This window comes from Habropoda laboriosa, unplaced genomic scaffold (genome assembly GCF_001263275.1).
Source record: "Habropoda laboriosa isolate 0110345459 unplaced genomic scaffold, ASM126327v1 scaffold1111, whole genome shotgun sequence".
NCBI classification, from domain to species: domain Eukaryota; kingdom Metazoa; phylum Arthropoda; class Insecta; order Hymenoptera; family Apidae; genus Habropoda; species Habropoda laboriosa.
In genome coordinates, this window is record NW_017101204.1 from 51,772 (window position 1) to 67,652 (window position 15,881).

A 15,881-nucleotide genomic window follows, 5' to 3' on the forward strand; every position below is an offset into this window, starting at 1 on the left:
GACATCAGAAGAGTGGAGTAAGGTACTTTGGACCGACGAATCAAAATTTGAGGTATTTGGTTCAAGACGACGAGTTTATGTTCGTCGGACTTTTGAAGAATCACCGTTGCCATCATGTGTACAACCAACAATAAAGCATGGTGGTGGTTCAATTCAAGTTTGGGGGTGTTTCTCAAGTGAAGGAATAGGTGACCTTGTTCTTATAGACGGCATACTGAAAAAGGAACGTTATAAAGAAATATTAGAACGTCACGCGATTCCGTCTGGACTACTCCTAATTGGGCGAGGATTTGTGCTACAGCAGGATAACGATCCCAAGCACACGTCCAAACTTTGTAAAGGATATCTTCAAGAAAAAGAAGAGGAAGGAGTATTAAAAAACATGAAATGGCCAGCTCAATCACCAAACTTAAACTCTATTGAGTTACTTTAGGATCATCTGGACAGAAAGGTTAGACAACACTGTCCAAAATCCAAAACAGATCTCTGGGAAGTTTTACAAAACGCTTGGAAAGATATTCCTCAAATAACAATAAATAAATTAGTCGATAGTATCCCGAGATTAGTTGAAACATTGAAAAGAAAGAAGGGCTCGTTTTCTGACGAAAAAGCTGTCTAACATAGTTTTTGTATTATTGTTATCAATAAAGACATTATAATAATAATTTCTGTAATTCCTTGTATTGCACTACATTGACCCATAATTAGATGCCAAAGAGCCTGCAACATTGTAGCCTCATTTCCATTAATTCATGAATCGTTCACAAATATTGAAGTGGTCGGAAACTTTTCGCCGGCAGTGTATATATCTGACTACCTGATAAAATGATTAAAGTTGATTTAATGTGATAACAATCAAGGTATTGTAACGTTTTTCTAACACCTTGCAGGCTGGTCAACCACCCCCATGGTCGGAGTTGGTAAACTTACAGTACGGGGTAGGTTGACTATAGGTACAATCAGTTAAGAAAATGTTATTAGCAACTTATCTTAGTGGTAATAAAGTAACACAATGTCGATAAAGTTGGTTTTGTTAAGTAATGATTAGATTATACATTTACATATTGGCAGCATTGCCACTCATTCAAGTGTGGTAACAGTTTTATTATGAAATATTAATTATCTTTCTCTCATATTTCAATAATAAACTAAAAATTTGTTCTCAAAAGGTTAAACATAAATTATAATGTATTTATAAGTTAATCAATTTTAAAGAAAACATAAAAATCGCTTTTCTGACAGCAAAATGACAATTTAAACCTTTATAGTAGCAACAAAAACTTAGAGAATTATAGAAACATAAACAACCTATAGTTCTTATGTTACTTAACATTATAGATAAGTTATTAACTAACTTTCAGTAACGAAAAGTTAGTCCAAACTGATATCACCAGATTGGTTGACCAGCCATGACCAGTCATGTAACTCCGGACGCTATTAGTCAACCAGCCTCGAACGATCATTTTGACTTCAATACTCTACATAACCCGAAATTATTTATGTATAAAGAAAGATTGTTTCAACAGGTCGTCTGATAAACAAACTTTAAAATATTCCTTCAACATTTATTCTATTGTAACTATATAGAGCGTGAAAAGATAAAATCTTGAAGAAAAAATATTTACTTAGGTAGCCAATTTTTCGATAAACTTTGAAAACACTCAAACAACGTACGATCACCGCATCGGAAACAAATAAATGGCAGAGTAGAAGTGACTTGTTTCTACAATAAGTCTTTCCGCGGTATAGCAAACAGTTAACCTTATAAGCAACCAGCCCCGGTCTCCCCTACTTTTTGCGGCAAATGTGGTACCACTTAAAAGATATCTTATCTAATAGTTATATTTATGTTTATCTATAAGAAATTTCACACAAACAAAATCTCACTTTTCCGATATTCTACGTTCTATTTAGTGACTTCATACAAGCGAAGCATTCAAACCCAACGCGTTCTACGTTAAATAAAAAGTCTTACAAGTTCCAATAATTTCTAGCTATCTTCTTAACTGGCCATTATTGGTAAGCTTATTTTAATCAAAAAAATTTTCTCACCATTTTTCTAAAACCACTACTTTTTTTCTCCTTCTTTTTCGACATTGATGTTACACTACTGCTTCTAGATTCATCACTTTGGTCCATTAACAGACCATTGGTGGTTGTATCACTATCGGTGTGAATATTTTGCGGAGATAATTTTGAAGGATTAGGACTTACTTGTGCAGTCTTGTCATCAGAATCAGTTGAATTCTGACTCCATTCTCCATTCACATCACATGAATAAGCTTTTCTCGCTTTTCTTGTACTCAAAGCAGTTTTCATGAAGGAAGATGGTACACTCGTATCCTTTAGTATACCGCTAGTATTTTTAAAATTTGAAGCATCTGTTGACGATTCAATGGCAACTGGTTCCACACTACAAGCGTCTTTTTCGGGAAATAAATTTTCCGATAGTGTATTCGATCCATTTGCATTTTCAACACATGAAATATTAAACTCAGAACTTTTTACAGGCTCCATTTCTAAATTATCAGCGTGTGATGTTGCTAATTGTACGTCGCATTTAGTTTCGTGACCACTATCGTTGAACACATCATGTGCACTTTCTTCTGGGGCAGATTTTAGCCTTCTATAAATCTGCTTTCGAGAATCAACTACTTTTAATACTTCGGCAGACGAAGCAATTTTCGGTGTTGTTTCCACTTCATGTGCAACATTTAATACAGTTTTGGATTGCATAATTGAATTTCTCTCAATGTCATTATTTACATTTGTTTGATTGCCACCTAAAGCAAATGCCTTTTTACGTTTCTTCTTCTTTTCCTTTTTAGTTTCGTCAGATCTATCATGAATCATCAATTCATGATATGTGCCCGTAATGTGAGAAGCGATTTCGCTTGGTCGTCGTTTTTTCGTTTTTTTCACATTGGAACCGAAGCTTTCTGCACTTTTACGAAGCACCGTATTTTTTTCTGATTGTTGTTTTTTCTTTATATCAAGCTTCTTGTTCTTATTCCCTCGACAATACAGCAAAATTAAGTATATTATAAAAACTTCAGAACAAATTAACAGCAAGTGTTGAGTTATCATGGTGATTCTTCCTCGCCAACTGTCACGATCGTAAACAAAATTTTTCACCGAGTCCGCAAGACTAGCGATTTCTTCTTTCAAAATTGCTATTTCTTCTGTGCTTTTTGCTTCACGTTCGTCTCTTTTTCGTGTTTCTTCATTCATTGCTGAAACTGTACGTTCAAGGAACTTCTGCATCTCTTCAACTTGCTTTTTATACCGACGACTTAATTCTTCCAAGTACTGTCCACTCAATGACATATTCCGTTCTAATGCCTAACAAAAATAATAACAATTATATAATATTGCAAACCTTAATATTACAAATATTCTATACATTACTAGAAACCGGAGATATAGTATCCGGACTACAAAATTTCTTATCTGAATGTGTCTTTTTGGGGGTATTTTAGATCGCTGAAGCCAAAAATGAGAGTCATTTTCCACGGAAATAAATGGTTTCAAAAATTCGGCCTTACCGACGTTTGGCCGTCGTACTTCGACGAAGTACGTAACACCAAAAAGTCTACAACCCAACTTGGATGTGTTAACCAAATCATTAAAAATACAAAAATTAATTGAAAACTTCTTACTAGCTTTAGTTTCATGTGGTGACAAGTGCTAGCCGGGGATTTATCTGACCCACACCAATGGCCATACTCCTCTTTAAAAAGAGCTGGTTATTTTTTTCGCTCATTGCGCGTTTTTTAGACTTAATATACACTACCGGCCAAAAGTTTGGAATCACCTCCCACTTTTCATCAATATTAAATCTGCTGCTAATTTTTGATAGATTTGAAGTTTATCTCAATTCTACCTTTACCAATTTATCTCATATCAATTGATTCGAATGATAAAAAATTCTCAAAGTCACTGACCTTTTTCTGGAAATTTTTGTGTAAATTGCAATGCTCAGTGATTCCAAACTTTTGGCCGGTAGTGTATATGGAGGAAGGGAATTGTAGGGTTATGTTGGCGCAATATGGAGTGAAGCAGAGGGGAAGTGTCTCCATGGAGGAGATTGGAAGGTTTATGGGTGTTTCTGAATTGTGGGATGAGCTAGATAGAAAATATTCGGAAACACTGTCCAACGTGACGAAAAGATCTGTGAACACATTTGCAGCGGTCCTGGAGAGAAATTTAGAAAGAAACTTTTAACCCTTTGAGTGCTATGGATGCATATATGCGTCCGGCGAAAGCTATCAGTGTGGACTATGGGCGCATATATGCAATTCGCGCATACATACACTACCGGCCAAAAGTTTGGAATCACCTCCCACTTTTCATCGATATTAAATCTGCTGCTAATTTTTTATAGATTTGAAGTTTATCTCAATTCTACATTTATCAATTTATCTCATATCAATTGATTCGAACTGTGATGCCCGGTTTGCTCCAATTCCTCGAAACTAGGAGCAGATATTGGGGTATCGCTGAGTTAAAACACTCAGGGATCGTCGTTGCGTGAAACAGAACTTTATTTAACAGAGATTTCTGATGATACGTGACGTGCGCGTGGTAGAACGGAGAATGAACGCGGAAATGGAGAAAATAGGGCTATTTAAGTGTTAGGTTTTCTGTAGAAACGGTTTATGGCACGATCAACCGGGAACGGTTATTTTTGAGTTCAGGATTTTCGTTTATTGCTTGCACGGGTCTAATTACATCCTACGAGGGTCGCTAGAATTGCTTTGCTAGATTTTTAGTAATTTGTGTCCCTCGCGCTCAATAGCCTACGAACATACTATAAACCACGAATTTCCGAACGGCACATCTGTATGTAACGGTCCGCTTGCCGATTAGTCACCCGGAGGAAATTCCAGATTTTTGGGACCTTCCGCCCACCCCTCGCGACCGTCTCCCACCCTTCCAAGGTAACAGCGCGCTAAGGGCGCACTGAAAGGGCGGCAAAGACGATATTAGACACGCTGATTGGCAAATGCAATCGTTAACCATTAACCAATCAGCGTGTCCCAACAAAAATCCCTCTCACGGACGTCCGAGAAGCGACGTTGACGAGAAGTCGTGTAGCAGTCGTTCAACCACCACGAACACGGAGAAGCAAGGTGGAACCAGCTCACATCACGCGTTAGACATAGATCAGTTTTTTACAAGTCCCAATCATTTGGGTGGTCCTTCGAACCAGTATCTAGACGGCACAACATCGTGCAAACATCCACAAAGCTCGAAAGTTTATCGCCACAACCACGAGCATTAACATTAAGGGTTCTGGGATGATGGACTTTGGGTTGCGACTATGCAGGAGAATTGAGAGGAGAGTTGGAAGGTGAAGAGTCCAGTATGAGTAATGGTGAAAGTGGGTGACTAGTTGTGAATACAGATGAAACTAAAGACTAAGAATGAAAATATTTGAGGGTGTAACAGAACGATAAAAAATTCTCAAAGTCGCTGACTTTTTTCTGGAAATTTTTCTGTAAATTGCAATGCTCGGTGATTCCAAACTTTTGACCGGTAATGTATGTCTTTATATGAGATGAACATGTTCCGCGGACCACTCGTTCTTTCATTATTTAATTTGGTGTAAAAGAATTACAATAATAATTTATTCTATACTCAATCAACAGAGTTCACACTGTGTAGCAAAAAAGTATTCCGTCCGCAGCAATCGCACCCGCTAGGCGCGCGCCGTCCACATGGAGAGCTTCGGCAGGGAATATTCAGCACTCAAAGGGTTAAAAGAATTCATCACATGACTGTCAAAATTAATTCGAGCCGTAATGACGCGTCATCGAGAAACGAGGAGCGTACATTGACGAGAAAATTGAAAACTTTGTATGTACAATTTTCAATATAATTTAACATTGAAAATCTATATTCGGTACAAGTAATTTGTAAATGATTATTTGATTTAATAACACGAGTGTTTAACAGTGTTAATTTAAACGTAAAGCTCAAATTAGTAGGTGTCCCATGACTTATGGATAGGGGTACATTGTTATACTAATTGCTGAACACTGCGTCTACTAGCAGTGAAGACCTACTATACAGGGTATCGTGTAACTGGTGGTACAAGCGAGAAGGTGGTGATTCTGCATGAAAAACTGAATCGAAAATGTAGAATAAAATTACTACATAAGAGGTTCAGTTTTCGAGAAAACGAAAATTAAAATATTCATCGAATGTGCGTGCATTTAACTATCTCTCGGCTTTACGTTTGTACTAATAAACGATGTCATGATAAGTATTGATAATACATTTATTAACGATTTCCTTAATTTACATATATATTACTGAACGAATTGTTGAAAGTAACATACGCGTAAAAATTCGTGATCTTTGAATAGGAGTGTGTTTTGACGCTTTAATTGTGTGAAAGCCTGTACGATTTTTTCTTTTAGCTGCAGATTTACACTATCTTCTGCGTAGACTATTTCTTTGCGAAATGTGACATTACCACTGTTGTTTAATGCAAAAGTATGAGCAAAAGCAACAGTTTGTAGCTTATCTTTAAATTCGAATTTCTCGAAAACAAAGCCTCGTATGAGAAAATTTTATTCTATATTTTTAATTTAGTTTTTCACGTAGAATCATTTTGTTCGCTTGTACCACCACACACATGACACCCTGTACAGGAAACATTCGATAATGCTCCAATTGGGACCCAAAGTTGGCAATTATCGCGAAGTAGAAACGATTCTATTCTAAAAAAACCGAAGGTCTTGGGCGTGCCGAACGTAGAAAAGGAGAACGCGAGTGAAAGAGAAAGAGGGGCTGAGAGGCTTAACTCAAAAATCAAACTTTCTTATTTTAGATTTGTGACGAATGAAATTTTTACCAACATATTTGTCACATTTTTCTGATTAAAATGATACCAAACACGATATAATATGGAGCATATTTGTTTACTTAATAAATGATAATAAGTAATAAGTAAATAAGTAAATATAATCCAAATTATATCGCGTTTGATCTCATTTTAATCAGAAAAACTTAATTATCTGTGCGTTGCATGCGGTGATCTAACATCAGACGCACCTCTACTAATATACTAGATAACAATGCACTTGTTTTTCTAGGAGTGACTTTCAAGTGTTGCGTTCGCATCAGACGCATCAGAAGCAGTCTAAATGCAAACGCAAGAAAGAAGCTTTTACCTTGGAATATCGTAATTAATCTAAAAAAATAGAAGTGTCCGAGTTTCAGGCAGAAAAGTCCGAGGTTTTAATGCTCTCTATTCCAGATTAGTGACTTTATAAATGGCAACCCTAGTTTTCGGCAATTATCGAAGGTTTCCTGTATATGTATATGGACTTATATCTTCCAAACGTCTTATTTCCGTGAAAAACGGCCCTCATTTTCGACTTCAACAACCTTAAAAACCCCTAAAAAATATCATTCCAGCCGGATATTTTGCAGTCCGAATACTATACCTCAGCCTAAACTGTACCAACAAGGGAGAGTTCCCAAGTGTAAATAAGTGTAACAAATATTTGACACGTATTTTTTTTTTTCCGAGCGCAAATCCATGTTGAAGGGTGAAAACAGCCCTCTAAGTTGGGGATACAGAACATATTTTATAGAATATTAAGGAATTATACATATTAGATTCAGAAAAATGGTTTAAATACAGAAATCGCTTAAACAAGAAATTCAGCTATGAAAACATCTTCTAAGGAGTAAAGCAAGCCTGAATCGCTGGTGACGGCTATTACTGACATAAATAAACGAAGTTTATTTCTACTTACCATGTTTAATTAAAGAAAAGTTTTCACGATTCAAATTGACGTTTGTAACATTTGGTAATTTGACAAGCATAAACGCAGATAAGAAGTTCGATCTTTGTTTACAGGCTTACTTCACTCCTTAGGAACTCACGAGTTTATAACATAATTTACATTTTACAACAATAAATGACCTCATATGGCAGATCGTTGAGTTCGTCTCAACAAACGCCACCGTACTGTAAAAAAAAAGTAGTATATGGTTTTATTTAAAACAAATGAATTTGAGTAAAATTTCGCCGCCACCACTCGACCTGCAAAAAAATAATTTGCACCATATGATGTCCCCTTTCATACCAAACAACTTTCGTAAAAATATTTGTTTGATAGGTTCACTTCCTCACGAGATACTCCAACATTGCGTATAAAGAAGGCACCATAATACCATAAAACACGGATAAATTGGAATTTTTATTTTTTTATGCATGGTCATAAAACTGATAAGAAATTATGATGTTTTAGGTTATGTTTCATGAGTTTTACATATAGCAATTTCATATGTTGTACCTATCTGCCAGCGATATGAAAATCGCCAATTACATTTGATCTATTCACAATTATAAGACTTGAGGTGGGTGAGGAACGTCGTTACACTCTTTTCACCTCAATTTATTAAAGTATAAGTGTATGGTCGGCGTACAATTGGTCCAGAAAATACAATCGTATACTTTGTTAATTGTCCCGGCGGCAGCGGTTCGTCGCGATGGTCGGTAAAGGAAAAACTGTCTCGAGGTGTAGGCGTACTGGGTTTTTATATTGTTAGGACAGGGAGACAGGAGTAGCGATAGATAAAGATAGAAGTGGAGAAAGTGGTGGAAACGGAAAATTCGTTCGTCCTCGCGCGAACCTGGATGCCAACGCCACAGACTGTTTAAAAGAACTGTTCCAACGTTTGAAAGTTTTTCCTGCTTGTAAAAAGATAGTAGTTAAAAGATAATATTTTCATTTATTACTTCCTTAATTCATTTACAACAAGAACATTTTTTTCCCGTGACATCAAGTTAAATTCAATATTAGCAAAGACTTCAACAAACGAAGTAAAATATCTCGTTAACTATTAGATTTAGGACCAATAATTGTTAATATTTTTTTATGCAGAAATTAACATTTTTTCGAAGTTCATTAGACGTTTTATTTAAAAAAACGAAGTTGACCTTGAAATTTCTGAACCATATCCTCCACCTACAAAGAAAATATGTAGGGTAACTGTACTTAATATCGAACAGCACTTAATATAGAACACCACCATATCTCGGCCAATAAGTAACAAAATTAATTGGCAACAGTGCAAGATATTTCATTAAAAACAAAAGACAATTATATTCACATTTAAGCTTCAGTTGCAAGTCTGTCGTTGAATGCGAAGTTGATTGTTGTTTGAAAGCGTATAAAAGTTTTTTAGAAGGGAGTTAAATAGAGAAATTTTTTAGTAAAGATAAGATAAAAAATATTACTTTTGCATGATTTATCATTAAACATGTTTGTTTTTGAGTCTTCAAAAGGAAGGGTCTAGCACAGAGCCGCTTAACTTCTTGCTCACGAGCAAATTTCTCCTCCCGAGGTTCCCCCACTATGCGGTACGACACGCAAAATGGGTAACATAAACCAACGGCAGTCGCTGGAGTTGTGGTGGGAGGACTCCTCGCGTCCTCCAGCTGCGCCGTAACTCGAGCGAGACCATCTCAGTCGCATAGTGGGTTCGCGAACGGTCCGGCTTCGATTTTGATGACACTTTGTACACTTATAAAGCAGCCAAAAATAATCGACACATATTTTTTTTTAGCTGCGGTAACTTGAGTTTAAGGGGTGAACCACCCCTTGAAGTTTTGGCTCGAAACGGCTATCTCGAAAACAGAAAGACATACGAAAAAATTGTTAATGGGCGAGGTTAATGGTTTCTGATGTACAATAACATGATGTTAAAAAATTTAACAAAATACAGTTTATTTATAACAAAAAGCCCATCGCCATAGATCTATTTCATGCACAATTACTCTTAACTGCCGAGCTTCCATAAATTTATTAAATGTATACTCTCCAATACGTTTTACCTTTTCCTTTTTTGTGCCACCCTGTTCAACTTGTAAAGCCCACTTACGAAGCATTCTTTCGGATTTCACGTGACGGAATTTGGAACGCACGGTGTCTAATTTTAATCGCTTCGACTTACCGCTGTTCCAGTACGCCACAGCTTTCCTTTTATATTCGAATGACGTACAACGTTTTCTTCGTATATGTTTGGAACATTCGGTGTCCTATTTTCCTCCTCTTCATCTATCCAGTTCAAATCAGCATCCTGAATTTCTTGTTCGATAGGCGTCCCGTCCATTTCAACACACGTTTCATGTTCAACCAGGAATGCTGTGTCTTCGACACTTCTTACAATTAAATCGAATAATACATCCCTTAAATATTCTTCTGCGATATTAATTGCTGTGGGTCCCTGATTCCACTCAACAAACGCAGCAGACAGTAAAGTTATTACATTAATAGCATTAATATTTACCATCTTTCTGAATACTCGCGTTTTATGATCGTTAACAACTGAACTGTATGGATGACCAACAATGTTCTACACGCTTATAAAAAGCTAATTGCAATATATATATATACCTTATCAAACGTTATCATACGTTATCACGTTATCAAAATGTGCAAACTCCAGTACAATATACCCGTTTTATCATGTTTATTACAAAAATCGTCACGGTTTTAAAGAATGTTAATAACAACAGAGATAAAGATGCACATATTAATCTCTTTTGACAAGTATTTTTATTGTGCAGATTACACAGAATGCTTTCAGTGAAGATTTACATAACGTGCGCAAACTGCATGATAGGCGAGCCACAAAAATTACAATATCCATTCATTTAATTTGCATATTAACGAGAATAATAAATGCATTTTTATCTGTATAATTGTATACTGTATACTGTATAATTTAGTGCAAGCCTACAATGCTTCATTAAAATGAAAGTTAGAACGGCTACTACCATAGTGGATGTGCGCGCAAGATGTAAATCATCAAAATCTGCAAAACTGTAAGAGGCAATTTTAAAATGTTATGTACTAATAGATTTGGAATAAAATGCTCGTCATTTTTTGTCATTATGAAAATTTCAATAAAATGAAAAATTAAGTTAATAAATTTTTTTTTGTTATAAACAAACTGTATTTTGTTAAATTTTTTAACACCATGTTATTGTACGTCAGAAACCATTAACCTCGCCCATTAACAATTTTTTCGTATGACTTACCGTTTTCCGTTTCGAGCCAAAACTTCAAGGGGTGGTTTCACCCCTTAAACTTGAGTTACCGCAGCTAAAAAAAAAATACGTGTCGATTATTTTTGGCTGCTTTATAAGTGTAGAAAGTTTCATCAAAATCGAGGCCGGACCGTTCGCGAACGTTCCTTGTCAGTCGCATAGTGTGGGAACCTCGGGAAGGGAAATTTGCTCGTGAGCAAGAAGTTAAGCGGCTCTTAGTCTAGCAGGATAAGATGGTCAAAAGTGCCCTTGAACGAATTAGGTCGTGCGACATACCATTCGAAAGCTCATTGATAGAAAACATTGAATACCAACTCAACCCTCTAGTTCAACTTAGGGGGTAGTTACAGGGTGGTTTATGTTCATAATTCTGTGGATTGTTTTCCCTATTTAGCGGTATACAAAAATTTTGAAAAAAATCTTGCATATTGCGTATATGAAGGCACAAGTTAGGGAATTTTTTCTGATATTTTCATTACAAATCCTAGCTGTAAAAAATAAAAAACATATGTCATGAAACAGAACACATTATAATGACCTAAAACATCATGAATTCTTACAATTTTTACGACCATGTATTCCTAATGATTCCATCTCAAATAGAGTTGAAGAAAATTACAAATGTAACAATTTTTATTATAATGTTAAAAATAAAAAATCCAATTTATCTGTGTCTTATGGTATTGTCCGTAATTTGTACATGTAAATTTACATGAAAATGGATTAACATTGTGCAACAGAAATATATTAATTTTTAACATGTTGGTAAACTGATGAATTTTCTTAAAAGCTGTTTTCATAGTTGAATTGCTTGTTTAATGACAAGCGATTTGTATATTTTAACCATTTTTCTAAACTTAATATGTGTATGTAATTCCGTAATATTGTATCAAATATGTTCTGTATCCCCAACTTTAAGGGCTGTTTTCACCCTTCAACATGGATTTGAACATGTAAAAAAAAAAATGCGTGTCAAATATTTTTTGAAAACTATATCATATGTAAGTTTCACCAAAATCGGCGATTTATACGTAGGGACTCCCCTTGTAATATAAAATTGTATAAATGAAAATATAAAAATGTACTACACATAAATTAATAGTTAAGGAAATTATCAAAATTAACTGACATTATTTTAGTATTTTAATTTTAGTAGTATTTTAATTTTCAATCTATCCTTGAAGTTTTATTTAATCAATGCATGATGCAACTTTGTGCCAATGATGCAAGAGGTGAAAATATAATGATATTATTTAATGAGGATATCTTATATAATATTTTAAAACTATATAATACATAAATGAATATGAAATACCTTGATTCTATTAGATAATCTCAAGAAAACAGATTCCTTTTGTGGTGTGGTATTTGTTGTTGACTGTGTCACGGAAGCGCTTGCAACAGGTCCATTTTGAATATGCGCTGCTTCTCCTTCTAAATCTTTCAAGTCCGAGAGTAAGTTGTCGAATGCTAGAGAATCTTGAGAAGGCAATTTAATTTCGTGATCTAGAAGATCTGCTTGTCCTTGTTCACCTTTCTGATCTAGGCGTTCTACTTTCTCCACTTTATTTAACATACCAGAAAGTTCTTCAGATTCTATATCTGATACCATATCGACGCTTGGAATTTCAGTACTGTCAACAGTACTGTCAACGGTCATTTGAGGTGTGTTTTCATTGGATGAACTAGGAATAAATGGCTCCTCGGAGGCCTTTAAAACTGGTTGTTGTTCAATATTTAATGACGCAGGAATGGTCGTTGATATTTCAGGCTGAAATGATTCCTCAATACCACTTTTGCTAGATTCTAAGATAGGAATCGAGGAGTCATTTTTCATTTCTTCTTTTTCAAAAGGTTTTGTGAGCTTGATCTGTGAAGCTGCAGTTTCAGAACTTGAGGAAATTTCATCAAATGTACTGGTAAATCTGTTAATTTCTTCGCTAGATAATTCTTGAGTACTTTTCTTCAAATCTTTAAAAGATGTACCAATATCTGAGTTCGAAGAACATGTACCTGTCGTATGTTGAAATGATATAATGACATCATTGCTATAATCTTCTTTATCTTTACGTAATGTATCTTCTTTAATGGTATCTTTAAAGTTGTTAAACGGTATTTCGTGACTAGTATTCATTACCATTTTACGTTCTTTTATCGCTAGTACATTACAGAGTGCCGCGATGTATTCAGAGTTGAGTATAGATGTTATGAATTTCAAATGAAAGTTCTTTGTTGAATCAAATTCTTCTTCAACCTGATCATATTTTTCTACATTTTTTATTTTTTCGCCTTTTCTTTCTGTTTCCCTTTTTGCAGAAGTTTCAAATCCTACACCATAAATCTCACACAGTCCATTTTGTCTTAAAGTTCTATTCACAAGATCTATTTCAAGTAATTCATTTAGTTGTTGTTCCCTACAGCTAACTAATTGAAAGATTTTTGCAAATTTCTGATCTGAACAGTTATCACAAAGAATGGTATATCTTGGTGTAGTGCAAGTCATAAAAGAATTTTCCAAGATATTACCATCATCCATACTTTGTTGGATTTTCGTAATGTTGTTACTAGTCAAATCACTGGATTTTACTAATACCTCAGCTGCTTTCTTCATAATACTCAACACAGCATCCCTAGCACTACCAAACAAATTTCTTGGTGGTTCACCGTCTTCTACATCCAACACTTCCTCTTCATCGCCATCTTCTTCATCATCTAAATTTGTTTGAGTCTCTCTTAAAATTTGATTCTCTGTCTCTGTCTCAAGAACCTCAAATTCACTGGTGCCATAAGCACGAAATAAAGAAATAGGGCAAAAATGTTCCGATCCATAATAGGTCTGAAGTTCTATTTTTATAAATTTTCCAAAAAGATGTGGTTGCAAAGCAAAATTTTGAATATCCTTTATATCTTTCGCAGTGAACTGACCAACTGGACTCCAGTCTCTCGTAGGAAAACGATCACTGATATAAACTGAGAAATCCTTTGGTGACGAACTGAAAAGCTCGAAATTGGCTAATTCAATTTTTTTGGCTTGGATAGCCTCGCAAAGTTCTACCACGAACCATATACGGGACGTACATGTATTAAGCATATATTCATCTCTAGTAGATACTAAGACGCTTCTAGCACTGTGTGCTTCAGGATTCGCTGCTACAATTTTCGCTCCACAATCTGGAGAAGCATAGTTCTTGGAACGAACCTTAATTCCACCAATTCCCCGTGTTGGTGCCCCAGAATTCTGAACGGATACATTTGGATGTGCTATAAAAAAAAAATAATTATTGTTTTAACAAACTAATTTACAGTTAAAAGGAGCTTATAATGCAAGAATGTTGTGAAAATGTTGCGAAAATAAATACGTAGATTTTAGTTAATATAATTCAAGAAAAATTAAACAATGATCGTCTATTAAAGGTAATATAAATTTCCTTTGTATCAATTACAAAAATAGCATAAAAGGAAAGCTTTTTATAAATAGCAAGATTCAGCCTATTATACTCTGATTTATATTTACGAAAGCTCAGTCGTATTAGTCCCCTCACACTCCCTAATTATGTCAAGCGAAAATTCGGCCTTATTTTTACATTTTTTTAATTTTAAAACACAATTGTAGGAAAAAAAAATTAAACTTTTAAAGATGTATATGCCAAAATTCAATAACAGAAACATGTTATTAAAGTAAATATTTTCAATTACTTAATTTCATTGAAAGAAATAATAATAAACATTTCACATGGATTGATATCAGGCATGCAAATGAAAATATGCAATACTGTTTTAAAAAACTCGAAACTTTCAAAGGTCGCATCTTACAAAAAATTCTTTGTTTATAATCCTTATTTATTTAAAATATAATATCTATTCTACTAGTGAGATTTCAAATAGGTACTCAATATCAATATTGCACGATAAATAAAAAACATTTTTCGAATTAAATCTAATAAACTATTTTCTTTTGTAATTATTGTGTTTGTAAAGAAGCACTCACTTTTTTTCTTTTCAGCTTCTTCTAACCTCTTTTGCGTCCACTCACTAAAAGATGGAATATCCTCCTGTGAATTTGAGGACCCTACAGAAACAATTCCTTCACCAAGGACAACTGTAGCAGCAGCATCATCCCTATTATCTCCCACTAATCGAGCTTTAGCTTTAGTATCGCTCAATTCTGAGGTTGCTGCAAATGTTTCATCAACTGTAGGTATCTCATCAGGAAGTATTTTAACAACATCGTCTTCAAGCTTGTCTTCTGATCCCTCACTAGTTATAACTGTTTGTTCAGCCCTTACTACTACCACCACATCCTCTCCAACTGAATCTGCCAATAGTATAGATTCCTCTTCAAAATTATTTGTTTCATTAAGTTTTTCTGTAATTTCGTTAATAAATTGTGGCGGTGAAGAAGTTTGTGTACTAGGTAAAATTTCTTGTTGTTCCTTTTCCGTTTGTCCGATATTTGTATTCTTTGTTAATAAAGATGAATTTTTTGCATATAATCTGGTCCTTGAAAACTCATGATTAAACTTTGGTTCTGCTAAACTTTGTAATTCTGCTACAGTTGTATCCACCAAAGTCACAATTGTTGATTGTTCATTTTCAGAAATTCTATAAATGAGAAAAAATTACTAAATAAGAAAATAGTATTGTTTCATAATAAGAAATACTTACAAGGAACGTACACATCCTAGAGCAAACAAATTTGATTCATATTGTTCTCAATAATAGTATTCCCTTAGGGATATTGTTGTGACAAAATAGTAGGACACAACTTTCAAATATTTTTCAGAAATTTTTGTATCATCAAATT

General features: G+C 34.7%; 1 protein-coding gene across 1 annotated transcript in view; it reads right to left on the bottom strand.

Annotated features, from left to right (window-relative positions):
- Positions 1-2,034: 2,034 nt before the first annotated feature.
- The window catches only part of LOC108578084 (SUN domain-containing ossification factor), a 23,502-nt gene continuing 9,655 nt past the window's right edge, over positions 2,035-15,881 (bottom strand). The window contains exons 4-6 of the mRNA XM_017941340.1: positions 15,066-15,679; positions 12,393-14,338; positions 2,035-3,342 (exon numbers count right to left, since the gene is read on the bottom strand). Coding sequence (XP_017796829.1) covers positions 2,035-3,342; positions 12,393-14,338; positions 15,066-15,679 — 3,868 coding nt within the window. The remainder of the gene's footprint in view (positions 3,343-12,392; positions 14,339-15,065; positions 15,680-15,881) is intronic.